Source organism: Mustela nigripes, chromosome 10 (assembly GCF_022355385.1).
Source record: "Mustela nigripes isolate SB6536 chromosome 10, MUSNIG.SB6536, whole genome shotgun sequence".
Taxonomy (NCBI): Eukaryota; Metazoa; Chordata; class Mammalia; order Carnivora; family Mustelidae; genus Mustela; species Mustela nigripes.
In genome coordinates, this window is record NC_081566.1 from 15491650 (window position 1) to 15517519 (window position 25870).

At 39.7% G+C, this 25870-nt stretch overlaps 1 protein-coding gene and 1 pseudogene across 5 annotated transcripts in view; one reads left to right on the plus strand and one right to left on the minus strand.

Moving 5' to 3' along the window:
* KCNK2 (potassium two pore domain channel subfamily K member 2) overlaps nucleotides 1-25870 on the plus strand; it is a 223915-nt gene that overhangs the window by 140657 nt on the left and 57388 nt on the right. For all 5 annotated transcript variants that reach the window (XM_059414015.1, XM_059414017.1, XM_059414016.1 and 2 more), the window contains exons 4-5: nucleotides 8755-8915; nucleotides 11014-11200. In XM_059414015.1, the coding sequence (XP_059269998.1) occupies nucleotides 8755-8915; nucleotides 11014-11200 (348 nt within the window). The remainder of the gene's footprint in view (nucleotides 1-8754; nucleotides 8916-11013; nucleotides 11201-25870) is intronic.
* Nucleotides 1475-4661, minus strand: LOC132026293 (large ribosomal subunit protein eL36-like; annotated as a pseudogene).

A 25870-nucleotide genomic window follows, 5' to 3' on the forward strand; every position in this document is an offset into this window, starting at 1 on the left:
GGGTCCACATAAGTGCAATTTCAAATTATTGTTGCTTTTATCATTGCTGTTGTCAATAAACGTAATCATAAACTATAGTCTCCACATTGAATACTGGCTAAGAGAGCAAAGATTTTCACGAACTACTATTAGTTAAATAAAACTCTTAAATCTGGAATATATACACTGCAGCCAGTAAGTCCAAATAGTTTAACTCTGTTACTTACTACCTGTAAGTCTCACTCAGAGGGTAGGAAGACTACTATTATCCAAAGGTATTGCTTATTACATGTTTAGGCTGATTTTTTTTTACATTTTTTTAACATATAATGTATTATTAGCCCCAGGGGTATTTTGAAATCACCAGGTTTACACACTTCACAGCACTCCTCATAGCACATACCCTCCCCAATATCCACAGCCACCCTCTCTCTACCCCCCTCCCCCAGCAACCCTCAGTTTGTTTTGTGAGATTAAGAGTCACTTATGGTTTGTCTCCCTCCCAATCCCATCTTGTTTCATTTATTCCTTTCCTACCCCCAAAACCCCCCATGTTGCCTCTCAACTTCCTCATATCAGGGAGATCATATGATAATTGTCTTTCTCCGATTGATTTATTTCGCTAAGCATAATACCCTCTAGTTCCATCCATGTCATCGCAAATGGCAAGATTTCATTTCTTTTGCTTAACCTGACATTTTTCAATGGAAGTGAACTTGTTTGTTAAAGTCAGCCAGTTGACAGGCTTTCAGTAAATCTCAGGTACACAAAGCCAATAATGCTCTTGGGGTTTATCAACTTATCATTATGAATATATGTATTTCCCTATAACAGATGTATCTTTAATAATCGAAGTTTTATATGATCTTGGTAGAAGTCTGAATTAGAATGTCTCAAATCACAAGTGCAAACACTATAGATTCAATCCAACTTCAGGCCTGCAAATTAAGTGAAAGCTTGCCTCTTTGACCAAGGGGAACCCTATGAAGACCCACAAGAAAGGCGTTTGGCTCTTTCTTCACTGCCCCTTGGAAAAGCATTTGGTCTTTGCATAGAGTTTATGCCCTTCCTCTGACCTACAGCATCATTATATTTTTTTGGATAGCCATGTTTATCTTTAAATTCTTTATGATTCTGTCCTAGAAGTTGTGCTTAAAGAGTTATTCTCCTGCCCCTTTTTTGTAGTATTTTATGGTCATATTCTCTTTATAATTGATGATTTAATCCATTCAAAAAATATTAGTATATAAAGTGAGGCAAGGACACCATTTATTTCCAAGTGACTTAGTCTTTATCCCATCACTACTTACTAAATAATCTACTTCTATATTGATTTGAAATAAATTACCAAATTTTCATTTATATGCTGAGGTCTCTTTCTGTGCTTTCTGTTGTTTTCATTCATTACTTTGCCACATCCATTTTTTTGTTTGTTTGTTGGGGTTTTCTTTTTACAAGTTCCAAAAAGGCTTTATTACATGGGGGGTGTGGGGGTTCAGTCCTTCTTATCTGTCACTTTCTTCATGGCGGTGAGGACATTACTCAGCTCCTCTCTCTTGCTCTTGGCATGGATGTGTGCCTCCACTCTTTTCTTGATGAACTTGGGGGCGTGCTTGTCCTTGGAGAACTTGAGCAGCTCCATGGCTCACCATTCACAGGGAGCGAAGCCTCCCACCTCTCAGATCATGTCCGCATGAACTTGGTGTGCTTGGTGAGGCACCCATGGCGGTGGCAGTGCCCCAGCTTGCTCACCTTCTTAGTCACCTTGTGTCTCTTGTTGAGACCCACGGCCATGGGGTAGCGCAGAGCCGTGGCTGGTGCTCCGTAACAGCTCCCGCAGCAGAAGGTTGCCACATAGTTTTAATTCTTAAAATTATAGATAACATCTTTTTAGTTTGGAAGCAAACTTTGCCTCACATTAGTCTGCTTTTAAAATATTTATTGAGGGCACCTGGGTGGCTTAGTAAGCAACTGCCTCTAGCTCAGGTCATGATCCCAGGGTCCTGGGATGGAGACCCACATAGGGCTCCCTGCTCAGTGGGAGGCCTGCTTCTCCCTGTCCCTCTGCCTGCTCCTCCCTCTGCATGGGTTCTCTCTGTCAAATAAATAAAATCTTTAAAAATAAATACTTTATTTTAAAAATAACAAATAAAATAAAATAGAATATTTATTGACTGCTATTAATTCTATTCCAGGTGAATTTTAGAATCATCTCATTAAGTTGTAAAATTTTTAAAACTATGGAACTTTGATTGTAAATATAGAAAATTTATTAATTAGTGAAGGAGAAATTTGATTTTTTTTTATAAATTCCCACACAGAGATATTCTACTTCCCTGTATTTTATTTTCTTTTCCACTTTCTAAAGTATTGTGAGATTTTTAGATGTATGTGTCAGTCAGTCCCTGAAGAAAACTTACTGATTACCAATTATGCACTAGTTAATAAGTCAGGAAGATTTTGGAATTATACTTGTAAAAATATTTATAAAAATAATAAATCAACCTCTCCACTCATGGAACTCATAGTCAAGTGGGGAATATAGACATTAAATGAACTCTTACAGATAATTAAATAATTGCCAAGTATGCACAGTGCATGAAGAGGAGTATTATTTATTTGTAGTATTAATACATGATCCCAGAATAATGGCCTGTTCACTTGAGACTATTGAAATGAGAGTGGCATATTTGGGTCTCCTGCTAGATGGTACACTTACAATGGACTTATAGTGGCTTTCCAGGGAAGGCCCTTCCCTTAGAGCAAAGTGCAGCAACAGTGATAGGTGTTCTAATGGTGAACATAAATATAAATATCAAGGGTTGGCCCACAGGCATGGACTTGGCTTCCCTCCAGATCTCTGGCAAAGACTACATACAGTCTCTTAAATTTTACTGTATTTTATTCTATAGCATATTGGTAAAGATTAGGTGGGGGAGGCTAAATTGTATTGCTTGTCAATTTCTGTGGTATAAATATTCCTTCTATAGCTGATTCCAGGCTACCAATGTGAAGTCAACTGGCTTGTAAAAAATCCTGATGATTTAATAGTTGATCTGTCAGGTGAGCTCCAGTATACCATTGGAACCTGCCCCCCATCCCCCACCTCAAGGTCCTGTCCTTTGGTTTCTGCTTAACTGCACCTCCTCGAAAGTCATGCCCCAACCCTGGTCAGTCTTGTCTATTCCCTCAAGCTTTTTGGAAGGCATACATTTTACCCTCTTATTTTGCACGTTATGCCATAACCTGACTTCTGCTCTCCTCAAAGGATACATTTTGTTGTGAACACCTTAATTTAGATGTTAAAAGAGAACAAAACTTAATACTATTTCTTTTCACTTTTCTTCTTGCTGTAACAATCCATTTTGCCCGGAGGCAATGAAGGTGCTGCTAACTGACAAGGGAAAGAGTCAGGAAATTCCGACAATCACAATGATTAATATTTTAAAAGCTTAGCTTACTGCTTAGAATCAATGGATACCTTTCATAAATCCATTGATAGAATAAGTTATTTAACCAGTGCCTACTGATTGGTTAAAACATGTGGTAAATCTGTGGAGGGAAGTCTCCTCTTATTTTACTCAGGGGAGAGAGGTTCATAAGGGATCATCCTCTGATCAGCCATTTCGTTCTCTTACCCAAGGAAATGTCTGGGGAGTTGTAGGCATTCCCTTTATGTCCGAAAACTGCCGAGTCACTGTGTGTGTCTGTCCTTGGGAAGTGGTCAGTCTGTGAAGGATGTCACTAGGAGGCACAGATTCATCATGAAGCTCAGTATAATGGTAATGAAAGACATATTTGGAAGCACAACAGAAGACATCTCAGGAAACTTCATTCCTTCATTCCCCTTGGTCTCTCTTAGGCTAATTTTGACTTGGAGGTAATAAAAATGAAGTACAGAGATGCTACAAAGCCCCTGTCTCCAATTTTTTGACCAATGAAAGGTAGACTGGCTTTCCTTATATCTCAAATTTTCTTTGGATCTGGGTTCTTGCATTGGTGATGTAAACAGGCTTTCTGTCAGCTTTTCTGAAGATGTTCCAGTGGCCTGCAGGCTGATTCTGAGTCAATGATGGATGAAAACTTGGAGGCTTTGTTTCTTATGCCCATTTAGCTTTCAAGGAACAGATCAAACTGAGCTGTCGGACAGCTAGACTTTTATTTTTTGAACACTAGAGCCTGTTTATAGCAATGCTACAGTTAGAATTTTAAAAAAATTTTATTATTATCTATTAATCTATCACAGCTGCTAACTCAGGAAATGAATGGGTGAGCCCTGGTGTGCTGCCTTGGCCAACGGCTCTGTTCCAAGGAATCCCGAGGGGCCTAGACAAATCAGAAGCAAAGCTCCTCACTGGATTTGTCAACACCACTGCCCAACAAACTCAGATAAACTCATGATAAGAGAAGCCAATAACTCAAGAGACAGGGTTTGGAAAAGAGAAAGGCAGAAATTTATTTCGGGTGCTGGCTGCTGGAGGAGGTGGCAGATTCAAGTCTTAACAAATGACCTCTGCACCAGTAAGATGGACACCTAGAGTTTTATAAAGAAAGATTAGGGGCAGGGGGTTACATGAAGAGAGCAGGTAGAGCATGCGATCATAGATGAGGGTCAGGAGGTCATGGTCAGGATCACGGGCAGGGAAGGGGACCTGTGAGGTGAAGTCTTCCAGACATTCCATTGCTATCAGTGCTTTGTGGTCTGGTGTCTGGAATGTTTAAAACTTGTGGTAAGAAATAAGCATAGAGGATTTTAGTTGGAGCATGAGTTAAGCTGTCTTATCTATTTCTGGTTTTAATTGTTGGAGCCTACAGTTGAGCAAGAGGGCTCACTAACAGCATCCCTTATTTTTCATCTCCGGTCCTTCCTGAAGGCAGCTTACTTCTTATGGCTAGAACTCTGAAGACCTTTTCCCTCTTAATCAAAAAAGAGAAAATGCGATGGAATAGGGTGACTCAGAATTCAGCCCTACCTCTAACCACGTACTCATTCATCCGGAGAGAGGCAATAAATAACATTGTTGGATCTTAGCAAGACTGTCTGGAATAATCAAAGAACCTGTGTCGAAGCAGCCCACCCCGCTGACTTAGCAGGGCCTTCTCGTTCTTGCTACTCTGCTGATTGATGTTGACTACAGGACGGAGTTGAGATTGTCGAGTTTCTTTCTTGGATAGCATTCAGTAATGGTGCACTGTCCCAAATAGCCCAGCCTAAAATTTTTCCATTAAAATTATCTTCATGCAAGATTTCCAGACCCTTTTCCCACTTGCCCTGGTTGTATTCTTTGTACATATTGCTCTGGTGTTCAGCACTCCAAGGCATTAGTAGATATGAACCAAAAAGAACAGATGGGAGGGGCGCCTGGGTGGCTCAGTGGGTTAAACCGCTGCCTTCAGCTCAGGTCATGATCTCAGGGTCCTGGGATTCAGTCCCGCATCAGGCTCTCTGCTTGCCTGCTTCCCTCTCTCTCTCTGCCTGCCTCTCTATCTACTTGTGATTTCTCTCTGTCAAATAAATACATAAAATCTTAAAAAAAAATAAAAAATAAATAAATAAAAAGAACAGATGGGAGACAAATGAGATAAATGTGTAGATGCCATATGTGAAAAGTTGCCTTCTTCTATGCATGCTGTTTTGCCAGTGCTCCTTCTAAATTATGGCGTCCCTGGTTTGATAGAACATAGTGAAGAACACTGTGTATTCATGACCCCAATAATCTGGCTATTAAATAGTTTGCATACTGACTGGGCTAAATACATTGATCTGCTCATCTTTACTTACTACCAACAGTATGATTAATAGTAATTATAATAATTATTGTTATACCAACTAAATATAAATATTATTATACCACCTAAATATTATTATACCACCTAAATATATTATACCACCTAAATAAAAAAAATTATTATACCACCTAAATAAATATATTATACCACCTAAATATACCATATACCATATGAAAAAATTTCCTGAGCCCCTTTCATGTGATACCTAACTCGATGAGGTAGATAATAATAGGAATATATCTTTTACCAAATGAGGATATAATTTACAAAGGCCACATATCTCTTGAGTCAGGAATCCAGGAATGGCTGTAATATATTGCCAAACTCTTCCAGAGTATTTTTCCTTATATTTATTTATTTACTTATTTGAGAGAGAGCACAAGCAGGGGTAAGGAACAGAGGGAGAGGGAGAAGCAGACTCCCTGCTGAGCAGGAAGCTCAATGTGGGGCTCAATCCTGGGACCCTGAGATCTTGACCTGAGCTGAAGGCAGATGCTTAACCGACTGAGCCACCCAGGTGCCCCTTTCCTCATATTTCTTTCAATCAGTTAATTTTAGACTTTAAAGTAGATGCTTTTAAAAACCATAATGTTTGGGGAGAAGTCAAGATGGCGGAGAAGTAGCAGGCTGAGACTACTTCAGCTACCAGGAGATCAGCTAGATAGCTTATCTAAAAATTGCAAACACCTGCAAAAACCATAATATTTGCATACCTTACTATAAATCTGTGGACTTTTTATTGGATTTAACATGCTAAGATATTGGTAAATCCAAATATCTAATTCCCATCTGATACAAACATGAAATTACTTTACAAGCTGTTTGATATAATCATGCAGGTACCTCACCTCACCAAAAAGTTGCACTGAGATGGCAGAAAACATGAAAATGGGAAGGGGGGGCAGTCCGTAGTGTGTTGAAGACAGGGAGGGTGTTGAGGAAACCACAACAGGAATGGATTTGAGGACGATACGAAGCATATGGATCCAGAAGACAATCAATCTGAATTAAGGAGCCCACATCCCAGGTACAAGCAAAATATAAGATTCTAAAAAGAAAATTAGAAGCAGAAGTGAGCCCATGGGCTATAGCCTTCAAATTAATCAAAGTTCTATGGAACCACTGATCTTAACTTGCACAGTAGCTGTTTCCAGTCCGCCCCCAGAATAAAGCTGTGACCACAGCTTTTCAGTTCGGGAGGTTACTAGGGAAAGCACAGCAGAGGAAAGTAAAGTTGTTAGGCAGATCTCAGTCCATGCGTTCTCCACCGATAACATTTTCTACTGATTTAGTCCCCTCCCCGCTCACTGGTACTGAGGGGGACACCCTTCCAAATGGAGACTTCGCTTCTACCTGTACATGTCTCCTGCAAAAGTGTGACCTGTATTCGGTTTTCAGAGTCTCTCATGTGTCCAGAGTTTCTTAAAAAAAAAAATAAGCACCTTAAAATAATCAGGATGCCAAAGAGACATATCTTGGGGTGGCAAAATTTGCTTCCCTACCCTTTGAAATCCTCAGAACATACTAAGGCAGTATGCTCTTCTCAATAAATGACAATGAGAGCCCTGCAGTTAACAGTATTATCAGTGTAGACAGAAGGGCATTTAATGAAAATATTGGTTTTATTGCATGTGTTATCCCCTTGGTTTTCATCATCTATTTTATTTGGAACATTAGCTGTACTTTGTAGATTATTGAAATGTTTACTTATTGGAATATTGTATATTAAAATATATTTGGGGGTACCTGGGTGGCTCGGTTAAGCCTCTGCCTTTGGCTCAGGTTATGATCCCAGGGTCCTGGGATCGAGCCCCGCATTGGGCTCTCTGCTCTATGGCTAGCCTGCCTCCTCCTCTGTCTCTGCCTTCCTCTCTGCTTACTAGTGATCTCTGACAAATAAATAAATAAGTCTTTAAGAATATATATATTTAAAAGGGATTCTTATCTAGTTAAAAGTCTGTGATTAATATCTTTTAATATTGGGAGTTTTATGAATTAGCCTTGAGGTTGCTGAAAAACAAAAGTTAACTGAGTAAATCTTAAAATCTAATTGGCTTTATTAAATGATTCATGAACCAGGCAGCATCCCATCTAGCAAGCGGAGGGGAGCTCAGAGGAATTGCACAACATTTTTATAGAATAAGGGTGGGGGCAAGAAAGCTACTAACAGAAGAAAAGGTTTTTCCAGACAAGGTAACTTTCCCTGAGAGGGAAGAATAGGGGGTCGTATCAGGCAGATCACTTCATCTTCCTTTCGGGGAGGGGGTGATAGAGAGGGGGCCATGCGGCAGACCTTTGTCTCTGATGGGAAAATTTGTGACTGGTTCAGGTTGAGACTAAGACTATTATTTCTGGGTGAAGTTGAAAATGCAGTAAGATTAGCTACTAATCACCAGTTTGGGAATTCATCCTAAGTGGCACCATTTTGGGCCTGTGGTTTTGTAACTGGGGCATAGGGGAGTGAGAGCCCCTGGGTGCAGGGTCCCAAACAGACCGTGTTCGGAACTCACTGCTGATAAAATCCGAAGGCAGAGAAATGAGTGGTGGTGAAACCAGAAAGGAATTGATTTCAGTGAGGCCAACACCAGGAAGACAGTAGACTAACATCTCAAAGACTGTCTCCAAAAAGTCAGTAATACTTCCAGGTTTACACAACAAAATATGGGGCAAATGTGGATGGGCATGTGTAGGTTAAATCCATCATTGTCTTGGAGTCAGTTACAGGCAGGGTCTTGCTGGCTCTGGGCAGACACTATGGCTTGACACAGTAGCGTCTGTCTCCTCCTGCTCCAAGCCCCAAGCTGGAAAGAAGAACCCAAGCAGAAAAGTTTGAGGTCAAAACAGAGACAGCCCAAGTCCTCTTTCAGTTTTCTTGTTTTCTTTTTAACAACATCATATGTTTTAAACTATTACTCGTTTATAAACAACTGAAAACAATTTATTTTTTTTATTCTTTTTTTTTTTTTTTTTTTTTTTTGTATTTAGGATTTGGAAATATCTCACCACGCACAGAAGGGGGAAAAATATTCTGTATCATCTATGCCTTACTGGGAATTCCCCTTTTTGGTTTTTTGTTGGCTGGAGTTGGTGATCAACTAGGGACCATATTTGGAAAAGGAATTGCAAAAGTGGAAGATACATTTATTGTAAGTATAATAGCCTTTTAACTACGTATGTTGTTTAAATTTTTTTAAATTTTTTTAACACCTCAGGTATGGGTAGACAATCAAGTTATTGGGTTTTCCATAACCTTTTCTATGTACTTCTATTAGCATGTAACTCACTCCATATTTTTGTAATTAATTTGAATGAGTAAATTAGTGCCTGGGAAAAAAACAAAAATATGCAGAAATAAAGTAGAAATCTGACAATCCTAGCTTCCAATGCCAGATGTCTTGATTTGCTGTATTCTCTTAAGCTAGTTATTTTACCCTGAAATCTCCATTTTGTCGTTTATACAATATGAATAATGGTACTGGCAATGCAGAGGCACTTTGAGAGTTAGAGATAATAAATAAAAGCTTGGGGCACCTGGGTGGCTCGGTCAGTTAAGTGTCTGACTCTTGGTTTTGGCTCAGGTCACGATCTCAGGGTAGTGAGACAGAGCTTCTAGTCGGGCGCCTCACCCAGGACAGAATCCGCTAAAGAATCTCTTCCTCGTGTGCCTGGGTGGCTCAGTGGGTCAAAGCCTCTGCTTTCCGCTCAGGTCACGATCCCAGGGTCCTGGGATTGAGCCCCGCATCGGGCTCTCTGCTCAGCAGGGACCCTGCTTCCCCCTCTCTCTCTGCCTGCCTCTCTGCCTACTTGTGATCTCTGACAAATAAATAAATCTTAAAAAAAAAAAAAAAAGATTCTCTCCTTCCCATTCTACCTCCCCACCTCCCCTCTCCACCCCACCCCACTGCTGCTTATTTGCATACATTCTTTCTTTCTGTCTCTCAAATAAGTAAAAATTTAAATTAAATAAATACATACATACATACATACTTAACATAGCTAGTAAATAACTGACAGTGTTTTCTAATTTAAAATTTGCTTTGGTACCTTTGTTTATTGCTGGTGGTGTTCTAAATTTATATAGCCCTTTTGTGAAGGACATTTTATTTAGCAAACATGATAAAAGTGATCATATACTTCAATTCAGTGATGTCACCGATAGAAACTTTTCCAAGGGATGTAATTTAGTAGAACCAAAAGTAATATACATGTCTTAAGATGTTCATGGCTGTATTATACTCAACAGAAAAGGATAAGTAAAATGAAAATGCTTTTATTAGAATGGTAAATGAAAAATAGTAATAATGCCACAATGATTACACGTTTTTATTCCTGGAGAAAATGACCAAGAAAATAGTTGCACGAGAGGAGGGGTTGTAAAGAAGGTGTTACTACCATCACCTCTATTACAAATACATTTTATTTACTCTTCAAAAATATCTTCATCTCTTCACAGACATTTCAACAAAGTATTTTACATGTAGTTCTCCTGATAAAATAAGACTACTGAGTATTGGTTTTTCAATTTATAATTACAGTTTTTAGCATTAGTTATGTTTCCAGTTCCAAATTCACTCTTAGATATTTCTAGAGTTGAAGAAGGTTGAAAAGACAGCTGTAGTGGAAAGGTGTTTAAGATTCAGCCTTGCCTATCTGTCAGGTCTGATTTATTTAGTTGTATAGTTTAAGGCCATAGAACAGAAAGACAATTCATCTGGTTCACGGAGGAATTAACTATGGACTTTAGGCCCGTTAGTATTTCAGTGTAATCGGTAGAACAATGATAGGAAAACACAGGAGTGAGGAGGAAATTTTTCATAAAATTAATCATTTTTCGCAATTACCAATACAAACTATTTTGTCCATGGGTCAGTTTTGTCTATTTTTATATATTTCTAGAATCTGTTTGGCCCGCAGTCAGTAGTATGCCTACAGAATAGAAATATTTCCAAAGTAAACCAGGTAAGCAAAGATGATGTACAACTGAAACTGTATTCTCAGAGCAAATGTCATTTATTTCAAAAGCATTTTGCCTGTTGTAAAGCTATGTGCACCGTCATTGGTATTGATTGTTTTGAGTTCTTCGTGTTATGCCCAATTTTTATAAGACAACTGAACATTCATTATAAGAGGGAAAAAAATAACAACCTCACTTGCGAATTTGCTGAGAACAGGGTCTTAGGTACGCCCATGATCAATACATCTCAATCAGTGTCTCTCTCTTGCTCTCTCTGCTCTCATCCTTAGAAGTGGAATGTTAGTCAGACCAAGATTCGCATCATCTCAACGATCATCTTTATACTGTTTGGCTGCGTACTCTTTGTTGCCCTGCCCGCGATCATATTCAAGCACATAGAAGGCTGGAGTGCCCTGGATGCCATTTATTTTGTGGTCATCACTCTAACCACCATTGGATTTGGTGACTACGTGGCAGGTAAGTGTTTTTCCTGGCAACAACCCTGCTCTCCTAATCCATGTCCTTTAGTTAGATCTTTCACTCAGGTTTGCAACACAACCCAGTGTCTGTCTTAGTTTCCCAAGCCTGCTGTCATGAGACAAGTGCCCCAAAACTGGGGGGTTTTAAACAAAAGAAATTCATGGCCTCACCGAATTTCAAAATCAAGAGGACTACTGAAACATGGTCCCTCTGAGACTCTAAGTGGAACCCCACCTGGCCTCTTCCAACTTGTGGAGGAGGCCATCCGTCCTTGCCTGTCCTGCCCCATTACTCCCATCTCTGCTTACAACATCACGCGACATTCCTTCTCTCTGTGTCTCTGTCACTGTGTCCAGATTTCCCTTTTCTTACACAGACACCAGTCATACTGGACAAAAATTCGCCACTGTACTCCAGTATGAGTTCAGATGAACTAATTACATCTTTAGATGTTCCGAGGTACTGGGGATTAGGATTTGAGCATACCATTTTGGAAGACCATTTCATCTATAACAGGGACAGAGAGACGAAAGAAAAGTCATTCTGGGACATTGGAGGTAGGCAGAAGGGTGCAGTTGGAACATCTATTTTCATTCTAGAAAAGAAATTTGAGTTGCTGTTGTTCAGAATCTTATATTTGCACCCTAATTTCAGAAACCAGACAATCTGCCTCTAATTTTTGTTTTTTATGCATTTATTTTTCTTTTACTGTTAGACAAATTCGAGTTTATCTTTGCTCTTTTTACTTAAGCCTTTTCATGTCGCAGTTTTACACCTGCAAACTTCAGAAGATCTTCTAAGCTACTTAAACCCTTCTTTTCTCTAAGATATTTATCTCATTTAATTTTCAGTTCTCAGGACAGTATTTTTTATATTTACCAGTATCCACACTTTTTATTCATGTTTTTTGGTATTTCCTTTTCTACATGTTATTACAATTGCAGTTTGCTCTATTGTTGTATCTCTTGGGTCTTAACTTCTATGACTTTAACTCCCTCTTTACCATTTATATTATCCAATTATCATATTGTTCTAATTCCAATTTTAAATAAATTATAATAACAGTGGTAAAAGTAAGCACAATGGCATTCTATCTTGGATCATTTTGACCAGCTCTTGAAAATCCAAACCATTCTTTTTTAGAAAATCCAATTTCCAGTATTAGAAAACTTGCTAACTATATAGTAGGAATGTGCCCTTAAACTTCGTAGGATAAACTCACCAGCCTAATTTAGCTTTACGAGAGTTTTATACTTTCTGGCTGTTCACTCTTCTTTCTTGTTTAAGAACTTTGCCAAAGTTCTTAAATGTTTTCAGAGAAAAAATATTTTGCACAGTTCTATAAAATCTCAGAGAAGGCTGATAGTTCATCTGTTTCTACTGATCTGTTAATTATGGTTTAATCTGGCAAAGCCTAGACTGCCCTTGAGGATGCACATGCTTTCATGAAGGAAGCGAATTTGGAGTTCCTTACAGGAAGACAAATTTCTGCCCTAAAACACCCATTTTTCTATCTCTGAGGGTGTATGGTTAGCTTAAGTCGAAGTGGAAAAATGCATTCATGTAGGAGAAAGTAAGACACAGTGAGATGATAACAAGAGTCAGACTTGTGATATGTTAACCTTGGCCTCTTGCACTACTTTATAAATATCATTAACAAGGTCTGTAATATATAGGCATTTGGTGAGAAGTGTAAGGCCAACAGCCTTACACTGCCTTGTTATTTTAATTTTTAATAGCAATGCAACATTTTATTTATTTTTCAGCTTTGTTGAGATATAATTGAAAATAAAATTTAAGGTGGCTCAGTGGGTTAAAGCCTCTGCCTTTGGCTCAGTTCAGGACCCCGGGATCGAGTCCCACACAGGACTCTCTGCTCAGCAGGGAGCCTGCTTCCCCCTTTATTTCTCTGCCTGCCTCTCTGCCTACTTGTAATCTCTGTCTGCCAAATAAATAAATAAAATCTTAAAAAAAAAAAGAAAATTTAAAATACTGAAAGTGTACACATGGTGATTTGATATAAGTATACATTAAGAAAGGATTCCCACTGTCTATTAATTAACACATTAACATATCCATCCTTTCAATTAGCTCTCTTTTGAGGGAGTGGGGAGGGGTAAGAATGTTTAAGTTCTACTCCTAACAGATTTCAGTAATACAATACAGTGCACGTGTATTTGAAGAAATTGACAGACTCCATCAGTCTAGTATGTGTCCTGAGCTGGTAAAAACAAAAACAAAGAAACCCTCAAAGATTATTTAAAAAAAAAAAAAAAAGTGGGTGGAATCCTAAAATAATGTTGTATTTGTGACCCCATTATAGAGTGGCTTAGAAAAAAGGAACAAATATTTTTACTTTATGGTTTTGTAGAAGATTGAAAAATAATACCCTTTTTAAAAAAAGATTTTTTTTATTTATTTAGAGAAAGAGGGAGAGAGTGATGCACGTACAAACTGGGGGGAGGGGCAGAGAGAGACACCCCGCTGAGCAGGGAGCTCCGGGAGGGGCTTGATCTCACAACCCCTCATGACCCTCTCAGATCATGAGCTGAGCCAAAATCAAGGGCTGGAGGCTGAACCCACTGAGCCACCCAGACGCCCCACCTATTCTTTTTTTAAACTTGACCTCAAGAGATCAGCACTTTGAAACTAGCTAGATCATATGGGTCTCTTCATAGCCACTCGAATAGAAGAGCAGTTCACTAAGAACGTCTTGTGTGTATGAGTGGAGACCCCAAATCCAGAGTCCTGACAGAGCACTATAGGGGAACATGGTTGCAAAATGATACTTGTGACATTGTCATCTAATAAACATCTTGATTATTACTAAGATTTTATTCTATCACGCCCTTGCTAAGCCCATTACTGGGATTTTATTTTTATTTTGCAGAGGAAGCAATAGAAAGCATTAGAAATATGCTTTGCTAAAAATTAGCAAAGGAAGGATTAAAGTGGCAAATGCTGAGAAAGATAATGTAGAGCAGAGTCCTTACCTACCAAGCAGGTCCCTGTGCCCAGGGAGCAGTTTTGGAAGGAGATGTGGCAAAGGCTGGTAGGAAATGTGTTCTCTTAGCAAGATTCTTTGGAAAAAACAAAAACCTTGAGTTCTTTTTTTAAGGAGCTGGGAAAAGAATTGCCTTGCTTAATTCAATAGAGTACACACAGTGTTTCCTTCTGGGTAGCTTGTGGCTAAGCAGCAGAAGTCAGCTACTGAGCAAAAGGCAAGCATCCCATCTGGGAAGCTGCAGTTGTTCCCTTCGTAGAACCTTCCCCTTTGAGATTCCACATCATTACAGATAGTACTGTCACTTAACCTTGGTATCTTCGCCAAGGAAAAGCAGGAGGCAGTGCTCTAACTTGAATCTTCTCGCCTTTCTATTGGGCTGTGAATACCACAAGAACAGAGATGTGCACCCAGCCATGCACCCTCACCGTCCCATGCCCTTCTCACACCTGCCAGCCCTGCTCTGAATGCAGTGAAGGTTCAGTCGGATTGGTGTAAGGAACTCCTTGGAAGATCAATTAAAGAACATACTCTTCAGACTGACGTTATTAAAGGAGGATAAGTACATCTTGGAAAATGATGTATGAATGTTTAGGATACACATTGTCATCTTGGTGTGATTATTACAAGCATCTTGTGATGTTTTGGACCACAGCTCTGAAACAGCCCATCTCTAGGGTATAAGCAAGAAAGTCCATGCCAGGTATATTTTCTGTCATGGGAGGCAAACAGGACAACTCCTGCTTCTGTGTATTTTTAAACCTCATTCCTTACTTTTTCTTCTTTCTATGTCGTAGTGTTCATGATGTAATATATAAGAGCATCATAGGTTGTTTTTGTTGTTGTTGTTGTTGTTTTTGTTTTTTTGAGAGAGAGAGAGAGAGCAGGAGCAGGGAGAGAGGGCAGAGGGAGAAGGAGAGAGAGAATCTTAAGTAGGCTCCACACTCTGCAAAGTGCCTAATGTGGGGCTCGATCTCATGACCCTGAGATCATGACCTAAGTTGCAACCAAGAGTCAGACACTTGAGCGTCTGAGCCACCCATGCACCCCAAGCATAACAGACTTCTAATTTATAAACAATCACACATTTAAATGTGTGTGTGAAAAACCTTTTCACTGTTGGTAATATTGAAACAAAAGCATTTACAGACCACTAGTAAAGACAGGATAGACAGGGCTCAAGTTTCATTGTATATGTGACTGAAAACAGGAATTCCGCATTTAGTAGTTTTTCTGCAGCAAAAGACCTGGAAAATTTAATTCTATATTCATATGTATGCAAGGAAGGTGTTTTAGTGGCTGGTTGATTACCTTAGTGGTTGGTGTGTGCTCCTTCCAAATGGGTTTTTTTGTTCGTTCACTAGCTCTCCATGTTCTAGAACTAAAAGAACCCAGGAGGCCACAGGCAACTCCCACACTTACTTTATACATGAATAAATAGATCCCTATTACTAAGAATACTGCTTGCACATAGTAACCCATCCTAAAAGGCGAAGAGAGGCAAACTCAATTATTTAGCAAAAAGTGTCATTTACTTGATTTTAGCAGCACCTGTAATTTATAGTCAGATTACACAGGGAAGTTAAAGTAACTTTAAGGACAAAAATTACGTTTGAGAATTAACTGTTAATTTCCTATGGTCTGTTTCTTAACTTTTGCTATATCATTTTTCATGTAATGAAGGGTCTGGTGATAAATTGTTAAATCATGCTTTCCTTGTAGACTGAGAGCTAAATCAGTTTTTCATTAAAACCTAAGCAGTAATATTAATTATGTGGAAATGTGTGACAGATTGAATTCTATTTATACAGGCTTGCCTCTATGACTAGTCTTCCAGGTCCACGGTTTTTGTTTTTGTTTTGTTTTTTTTAAATGATGATTCTTCAAATTTGGAGAGAAGTCAATTAATAACCAAATATAATGCAATTTAAAATTCTTTTCCAAAGACAGTATCTCTTTATATATGCTCTTGGGATAAAAGTGGGCCAGGCAAGCTGAGAGAAAACATGGCTACATTTTGTTTAGAGGCTGCCTAAAGAAGGCCTCAAAAAACACCCCTTTTCATAAACCAGGTTTGTTCATAAGACATAATTTGAATGAGTGAAAGCCAGATGAAAATTTATATTTCAAAAAGCAGTGTCCTCATATTACCTATTCTTCTAATAAAAAACAAAAATTTTAGCCAAAAATTTAGATGTTCTGAGAAATCCTCATGGCTAATTTTATGAAAACACATTTTCCATCACAGCATAAATTTAATTAGCCATCCAAATATATCTTCTTGGAATTTGGATTAGTGAAATTTAGTATTTTTCATTGAATAATGAAATTTTCCATATCTCACAGGTAGTTATGGAAGGTGTAGGGGCCAAGGGCACGCTGCCCCCAAGATGGGCCACTTTGGCACAAAGATTATTTCACATTAAAAGTAATCAAAATGCAATAGAAGCAGGAAAAGCTCTCTGCCTCCCCCTCAGCTGCCTGAATACATTTCTCTGGAAATGACAGTCTATACCAGGAAAAAAGCTTAACAGAGACTCCCGTTTACCTAAGAAATTTTCCTGCAGAATAGGGCAACCTTTGTTTTTCCAAGTATCTCCTCTCACCCTCCCGGTAATGGCCTTCTTCCGCTTTGTGTCCTCATACCCCTACCCCTCTCCTTGTTCATAAAAGCTTCATTGTCTTTGGAATTTCCTATCTCTATGGATTCCCTGCCCGTATACCTATTCAATGTGATCCCCCCCCCCACCCCCCGTTGAATATGTCTCATGTCAATTTGGTTCTAAGTCTAGCTAGAAGGACCATAGGGCAGGGGAAGGTCTTCCTCCCTGACCAAAGCTTACTGAGTTAATAGGCTTTAGGCTTAGTATCTTATGCTCCTCTATACAGAAAATACAGTTTAGGATTTTCCAAGGTAAAATTTTTCTGGCACTTTTTTACTTTTACTAAATTTTCAAATTTTCACAGTTGTATAATCACTTGTCCTCACATTCTTCTTTTTAACTTGGGAAGAACATATTTATCTATCTCATATTAAGAATGAAGTTTTCTTGGAATTATGTTTTCAAAGTCATTATCGGAAAGGAAGATTTTAGTAAGCAGACTATTGCTTTTCCCTACAACTGAAAACATGACTCATTCGGTGGAGTGCTCAGAGCTTGCTTAATGGAGGGGAATTTTATCATGAAAACATATAAATTTCTGTTGGAAAATCATGGCAGGTGTTTTGGTTCAAACCAGTTCTAGCAGAGACCCTCTAGAAAACAGTTGCTGGTGTTGCCTGAAGGTTTTGCAACTGTGTCAGTGGCCAGTTCTTAAACTTGCTATTGAGCTGATCAGTAACAGTAAAAATTTGCCAGAAATTCAACAGATAAGAAGGAAAGTAGCTGATGAAGAGTGAGGTCTATGGGGGACCAGTCACCCCACCACCCAATGTCTCAGAAAAATCACTTTTATCAGAAAGGGAGGGTTTATGTGACTCCCAGGGAGATGTATTATATTCATCATTCTCCTGTTTATTCAGATATTTAGCGAGCATATATTGCTTATTAGATACTGTGCTTAGCACTTAGTGATAATGATTGCTCTAGTTCCTTTTCCTTTGGGACAGAATGCTTCAAATCTGGGAGCAAAAAATCAAATTCAATAGGGAATTTTTCTTCTCTTCCTGGTAGTCATTCTATTTTGTAATACAGGAAACTACTGCAGAGAGCCTGGCAGCCCCCTGATCGAGCCAGGGACTCTCAGAGAACTCACAACAGAATGGAGAGTGTCTGCATGATTAATTAAATGGGATTTGATCCAAATGGTCCAGAAGTCCTAGGACCTGGGGACAAACCGAGAAGTTATTTAACTTTTCAGATTCAGAATGAATTTATAGAAGCATTGTGGAAACATGTAGAAAAAAAAAATAAGAAGGAAAACATTCAATGATTGATAGTTATGGCTTAGTGAGACAGGCAGTAAATTGTACTAAGTATAATGAGAAAGGCTCCAAATTGCTCTATATCGAGACTTTAGACGGTAGTTTCTAGGTATAACAATTATGCACATCTTAAATACTAGAGGTTTCCATCCTTATGAAGGATGAGTGAGTGAAAATATTTTGATTTTTCTTTGTGATCATGAAACCCCAGCTCTTCTAATGGCTGTTTTTCTTAATTTAGACAAGTACCTAGCAGGAAATGGACAACATGATGAATGCTGAAATTAAAAATCCAAAAAATATAGGTTCAAATACTAGAAAGGTTTAGTTACCATTTTTTTGCCTTTTGTTTTTCTGACAATATCATATGAGAAGTTTGGTTTAGTAGGTGAGCTACAGTTTAATACTGAATCCATACCTTCCATTTGTTAGAAAGAAAGCAGAATTTACATTATTGAAAGAGCCTCTTGGGTCTTGAAGCCCTGAAAAAAAACTCTTCATTTGGTTAAATTGCTTTGCTATAAAAAAGATAAGCATGCTAAAGCAGAAAATAAGCCCCCCTTTATATTAATGCAAAATAGTTTTATTTAATAAAAGTAAATAAAAAAATTAAAATCAATATTTGATATCTAAACTAAAATACTTAAAGAGCAGTATAATGAAATGATGCCCATTTTCTTTAGAACAAAGTTCTATGTCTGTATGTATATTCTATAAAACAAATATCATTTTAAACCAGAGGATGATGGGGGCATGGCATTGATGATTTTAGTTCAGAACAGCGAGATGATTCTTTAAAGCTAGAATGTATCTTCTTCTTTTTTTTTTTTCTTTATAAATATTCTGTGGTTCAGAAGCATCTCAAGGAAAGAAAATTAAAAGTCGGAGAGGGCATTGCATACTCAAGTTTTTCGGTGCAGAATAAGGCCAACCTATTGCAATGAGGACAGAAGCAAGATAAGAAGGCTCCTGATAAAACAGTGATGCAGGAGAGCAGGGTCTTCTCTCAAGAACCATTCTTCTTGTCGAAGAAGGAATCTCGCAGACAATGGAGCATGAGTAAAGTGATAGAAGTTTATTAAGGATACAGGAAAAGACTCTCAGGAGTCAGAGGGGTTATAGGAACTCTGACATCTAGCGCAGAATGGTCTGATTGGTTTCCTATCTCTGGCTTCTTTTCATCTCCTCCATTTTGAATTTTGTGAGCCTGATCCTATTGGCCCCTATTTATCTCCCTACTTAGCCCCGCTGTCCCTTACTTATTCCTCCCCCTGGAACAGTAACCCTAGGGATGGCACAATGACCACTCTGGCTGCTTCGTGCTGAAATGGGGCGGCAGCCTGTGTGGCAGTTAGAATCTATCCAGGGGTCGCTCTAGGGGCCCATGCTATGGCTCCAGTGGGTCATGATGGACAGCAAAGGGGACATGCATCAGCCCATGCAAAACAATAAACATAAAACAAGTTATTATGCCCCTAATTATGAATACATCCCTTACTAACTTTGTCAAAACGATCAGTGGATATTTTGGTCTTATTTAATTGATCACAAATATCCCCTATTAATTGGGACACCTTGTGGGAGTTCTCTGTAATGTGAAAACAACACGTGAGGAAATTCCTCACACCCCAAATGGTGTAGCAATAGTAGACAGTAGTGGCACAGTCTCAGGAAGCCCCTCTCCGACTTCACCTAAGTTTTGGCTGAGTTTGTCTAGTGCCTGGAAAGTATTATTTAGAGTCTGGCCAAGCAAGCATACTGTGTTGCTTATTTTATGTTGTAGTCCTATCCCATAGTGAGCTTCGAGGCTCTTTTTACCAGGAGGGCTCTTCAGTGCTTGGCTAAAGTCTTTGTTTGTAATTGTACCTCATCAGAGGTGGCTTCCGGGATAACCATGACTAAGGAATAAAACTGTCAAGAAATTCTCTTTGAGGTCTAGCCTGAGCAGTCTTCTAATTACAAGGAATCACTGGCAAGTGGAAGAAAACTTGTCTTGGGAGATAAGGGCATCCCCAAGTGCATTATCCAGTCAAATCATAAAGAAAGTGGGGTCGTCATTTCTGTAAGTCCATAATTAACCCCATGCAGTGGGGCACCTTCTTATTTTAAAGGAGCAACTTCATTATTCCAGCCACACAGAACTGGTCAAAGGGCCAGTTGAGTTACATAAATGCTGGGGAATAATTACATTTTTTTTTTTAGTTCCAATAGTCATATGCCTCTGGGGTCCTGTTGTTATCTCCCCAGAATAAAAAGCACAGAGATTGTCTATATGAGCTATTTTGGCAATTTGTCTGAGGTTTACCTCAAGTTGTCTAGCTTAGGTAAACAGCATTCAAAGACAATCAGAGATAAAATTTAACATCTGCAAAGGTATGTTATTGAAATATGATTTCTCCCTCTACAGTAACCATCATTTTTAATCAAAGGTATCCAAATCAGGACTAATATGTTTGTAAAACAAGTCCAGTTTTGATAAACTTGGCCTAATGATTTACATAAGCTCAGCAAGAATAATGAAGGATCATACAGAGTTATCATCTTTTTGAATCTGCTTTGCTTGAACTTTTTTAAAGATTCTCTAGGTTGAACTTTGAGTAGCCTCTCCAGGCTAGAAGCCAAGCCAAGTACTTGCCATCAGACACACCTGTAGATGTGGGCAGATTCCTCTTCTGGAGGTCCCCAAAGAATCGTGAGGTTCCTGCACCTGCCAGGAAGTGACATTCTTTACTCACCTGGTGAGGCTGCTGGGAACTCTGTAAGCAAGGTATCAGGCCCACAGTTCCAAGGGTCTTTATGGCTCCAGGTTTCATAAAGTCAATCTTAGCTCCTTTGAGCTGTCTGGTCCTATCTGAGTCTATGCATATCTTTCTCAAACATGACCTTCCAGTCAAAGCCTTGGCAAAATAACCCATGTTTCCAATGGTGCCCTGTTACAAGGAGAACAGATTCTTATTGAACTTATGCAAATAATTATGTTTGCCATGGAAGAAAGTTTATTGAGACCTTCTGAATTTCAGAGGATTTAGGTAGAGATAAATGTTAAATGCTTTAATGCTTTTGTTTACACTTGAATACTTTATCCCACTTTTGTAAGTCATAGATACCTTGAGAGACAGTTTCCTTCATATGGAAGAGCAAACATTAGAGAACCAGCAGTCAAATAAGAGTGACAAAACTATAATCAATTTTTAGTTCATTTAGTCCCACATTACTAATTCTTGTTTAGTTTGAATGCAGCCTTAGTTCTAGAAATTCTTACCTATTTTTCTTTTAAAGATACCAAATACCTATATTTGTCCTTTAAAATCCTTTATATGAATCTTCTTGAAGATGGACCTCTTCTTGCAAGAGAGTAAGAACAATTATAAATAACAAAAATTCAAAATGGATATGGTTAAAAATTAAAACCGATTAAAACTTTAAGAATTGCTTATCATCTCTAGAATAGTTATAGCATTTACTGGAACAATACAACCTAAAGCCTATCATTTGTTTAACAATTCTTCCAGAGTAACTTTTCATAACAAATAAAGGGCCTAATGAATTAAAGAGACTTCCTTTACAATTTAAATCTTGGAAAAGTTAAAACCTTAGAAAGTTTTAAAGCACATGCCTAAATAGGTTTAGGAATCCTCAAAAACCTGATAAAGGCAAAACAACTGTTTTTTCTGGACAGGCAGAGAGAAAACAGCTGTTTATTTTTTTTTAAATAGCAGATCAATTAATTCAAGAAGACTCTGTCTTTTGAACTGAGAGAAAGCAGACTTTTAATCTTACACACATGTACTTTAAAATCCATTTATTTCAATCTCAGTCTGTCCTGACCACATTTAAAATTCCTCTCCAAAAATTACCCTTCACAAACCTATAACTTTCCTTTGCATTCAGATTTTGTCCCAAGCCATTTCTCTTCAAACAACCCATCTCATTTAGGACAAAATTACCTTCTTTTACCCTCAAAAAAATGTATTCCCATTCCTTCTATCTTTCTTACATATCTCCTACTTTTCTACATGCAGAGTTGTTTTCCTTATGTCTATCAGTTTTAATTACATTTAGCAGAATTTTGCATTCTTAGACATCTTAGTCTCCAGTGAAAACTAAGTAGTAACCAGTTGTGAACTGTTGCACCAAACTTTAGACAGCAAATTTGTGATTCAGGTAAGCACAAAGCCCGTTTACCAACAGACTTAAATATCCTTAGTTTTTTCTTTTTTTTTTTTGCAATAAGTAGTCAAAGCACAAACCTACGTCTGGTGATCAATGATTGAGCACTTTATCCTATTTAGAAAAAACCTAGATCTCCAATGATTTTAATGCCATTTGTCGTCCAGACCAAACTTTAAAGTTTCAGATTAAAAATGAACTTAACAATTACCCATGAAAACTTGGGAGAGCAGACAATTATGCATCATTTTAAGTCATCGTTTTGCTGACAAATTGCGGCAAAGACAGCATGAACTTATTTGGTCTTCAACAGATTTTGGTGGAATAAATGTTTCATATTTAATGCTGATAATCTTAAAGACATATCTATTTAAATTAAAGCAACAAACAAATTAGTTAATACCAAGTTGTGTTCCCCCCGGGCCCATTTTTTTTTTCTTTATTTTTTAAAGATTTTATTTATTTGACAGAGATCACAAGTAGGCAGAGACAGGCAGAGAGAGAGGAGGAAGCAGGCCCCCTGTGGAGCAGAGAGCCGGATGCAGGGCTCAATCCCAGGACTCTGAGATCATGACCTGAGCTGAAGGCAGAGGCTTTAACCCACTGAGCCACCCAGGTGCTCCACACCTGGGCCCGTTTTTTAAAGTCTGTTTTTTCCCCATTGTCAATTTTACCGAGACCATGGTGGGGAAATCTGAAAGGAGCAGGTGCGCAGACCACACCCAAGGTGCTAAGGAAAAAGGGGGAGAGGGAGGGGGAGACTGGAGAGGCAAAGGGCAGCCAGAAGGCAGAGAAAAAGAGTTCCCAGTTCTGAAGCTCATCCACTCGGACAGATGAGCAGACGCCATGTTTTCCCACCAAGTGGGATTAGGCAGTCCGTGTCAGGCCAGAGAAGACAGGGAATCTCCCCGAAACAAAGGGAGTTTCGTCAGCTGCTTGGGAATATTCCTTAAAGTCCCCGTCCTGAGGTAGACTGTTAACCACAGCTGGCTTCACTCATAGCCATTAACCTGGGAAATGAGTGGGGGAGAGGCCGCCACATCTGTTAGGGGGGACAGTGAGAGGCCATGAGAGTCAGGGTCCCCTTTGCTGGGTGGGGGGGGGGGGGGGCTGTGTTTCCTCCAGCAAACCAGAGTTACTAGGAGGAGGAATATTTAGTGAATTGTCCAATAGGTGAGAAGGAGGATACTGGTCTGGTTACCTCCAAACATGTTCTGCGAGCCGCCCTTAGGTCGGCTAAGGGTACCTCTGCTATTCGCCCTGTTTCCCCAAAGAAGAGACCGGTTAGATCCTCCTGAGCCCATTCACTGAGCATTACATTGGCTCATCCTTTCCTAAATTTGCAATCCAAATTGTCTCCAGGGGGTTAAAAGGCACCCCAAGGGAGAGTCCTTGGGAACTGAAGAGGAGACCACACCTTATTTTACCTTGCCTTGAAGAACACTCAGTGTTTAACCCATGGAAAACATTAGAAAAGCTTGACAAGGGGAGATTACCAGTTGTGCAGTACCCAATCCAGAGAAGTTGCCCTGGAGGCTGGTTGGTTTCCCATCTCACGATCCCAGTTGGAGCCAGTTACCCCGTACCTGTTACGGAGAGGTGACGGTGAAGGCATCCCTACATTGTAGCTCTCACCTGTGAACCAAAGCGAGGTGTCCCAGAGTTTCCTACCCAAGGTGAAAGAGTAGCCTACCATCTTGGTTGAGGAGGGCTCGGGCCAGCCCGAGTAGCCACTCTTACCCATTCATGGTCCATCACCAGATCCTCCTCTTCTCCTCTGAATTCCTCCCACCCCAAGAAAAACCTGGCCTAATCATAAGGGTTTGGCAAGGTTAACAGTTTAAACTTTGATATTCTTTTTAGAAGGCTAAGATTGTGAGTGAAACAGCTACAGTCTTTCAGTGGGGAGGCATGTGCTGTTTAGGGATGAGGCTTCCCCTGGGGTGTGACCCCTTCCAGGGCCAGGTCTCTATCCTTTTACTCGTCTCCAAGCCCCCAAGAGATCACTCATGGTAACCAAAGGGCAGGCTCAGAGCCCTGGATCGCCCGTCCTCACCTGCGCTCCCAGGTCCCCAGATGAACCTTAAACGAAGTAGGGGATCCTCATCATGACCTCAGTCTTTGGAGCTCTCTGCATGAGTCCTCAATGTTTGGTCATGTAAATTCACTTGCATTCCTAGCTCATGGTGCCTTATGAGTCTGGCTGATTATAAGCCAATTTCAATTACCGTGCCTCACCTTATCCCTTGAGCACTCTTCCTGTCCATCCTGAACCAAGTTCTCACAAGACACTTTTAAATGGAAAAACTCTTACATCCACCTAAGCAACACTCTTCCTAAAATGAATCCCTGACTATAAGGGCACACTGATCAGCAGAGATTAGAAGGACCTGCGGCCAAGTCCCTGAGGTCGAGAAAGCCATTTAATAAAAGCCAATGAACAGCAAGCAGAGCTGGGTGGGTTTAGGCAAACATTCCCTTCTTATGAGAAAAGGGGATTTTTCAAACCTTTCTCTAGAAGCCTGTCACCTGAGACTGTAAGACCAGCGGCCTGCTATTTGCCTTTGACTGGCCAAGAGGTGCCCGGTTTTGTTGTTTTTTAAAAGAGGTCATCTGTGGGAGAGACTTCTCCCAGGAAAGAAAAGAAAGCGTCCGCTTTTACTCATGCTTCGATGGGAGTGATCCCGGGTTTTGGCACCCAAATGATGCAGGAGAGTGAGATTCTGGTCTCATGAAGTCAAAGAATGACTCTCACGGACAACAGAGTGAGTAAAGCGATAGAAGCTTATTAAGCAAGGATACAGGATAAAAAGCTCTCAGGACTGAGGGGGTCCCAACAGGGTTGCCACTGAGGGCTTGTTAGGGTTGGGCTTTTATAGAAAGCTAGCCGGAGAACTGAAATCTGTTTAACATCTCCAGTGATAGCACCATTGAGTAACACTAGTGATAACACCTTCAATGGTGCATTTCTTTTTTCGGGTCTGGTAATTCTTGATCACAAGTAGCTGTTACAACAAGACCTCACCTCCGACACCTAGGACAGGATGGTCTGGTTTGCTCCCTTATCTCTGGTTTCGTCTTCCCCATTTTGAGTTTTGTGAGCCTGATCCCTTGGCCCTTTCTCTCTCTCTCTCTCGCTACCTAGCCCCACCTGTCCCATGTTCAGTAGTACTTACCTTCGGACCCATCTTGTTTCTAGGTAAGGCCATTGGGGGAAGGAAGGAAAGAGGCACCCCTTGTTTGTCTTAGAGTCTCTAGCCCTGAAGTGTCTACCTGCAGTATGGACAGAAAGGGCTGGTGGGTAAATGACAAGGACAGCTGCGGAGATCACAGGTGACACGCACAACCTGGTCAATGAGAAAAAGCCTGTGGTTTTGAGCCAGGGAGCCCTGGGTCTGAATTCTAGTTCTGCCGCCTCCTTTCCTGTGTGGCCTGACACATGTTCTTCTCCCTACGGGATGATGGCTTCTCTGTCGTAAGTGGAGCCACTTCCTGCTGGGATTTCTAGGAGCCAACACAAAAATGGTCTTCTACTCCCGAGTTCTGAACAGACTATGAGAGGGATAGC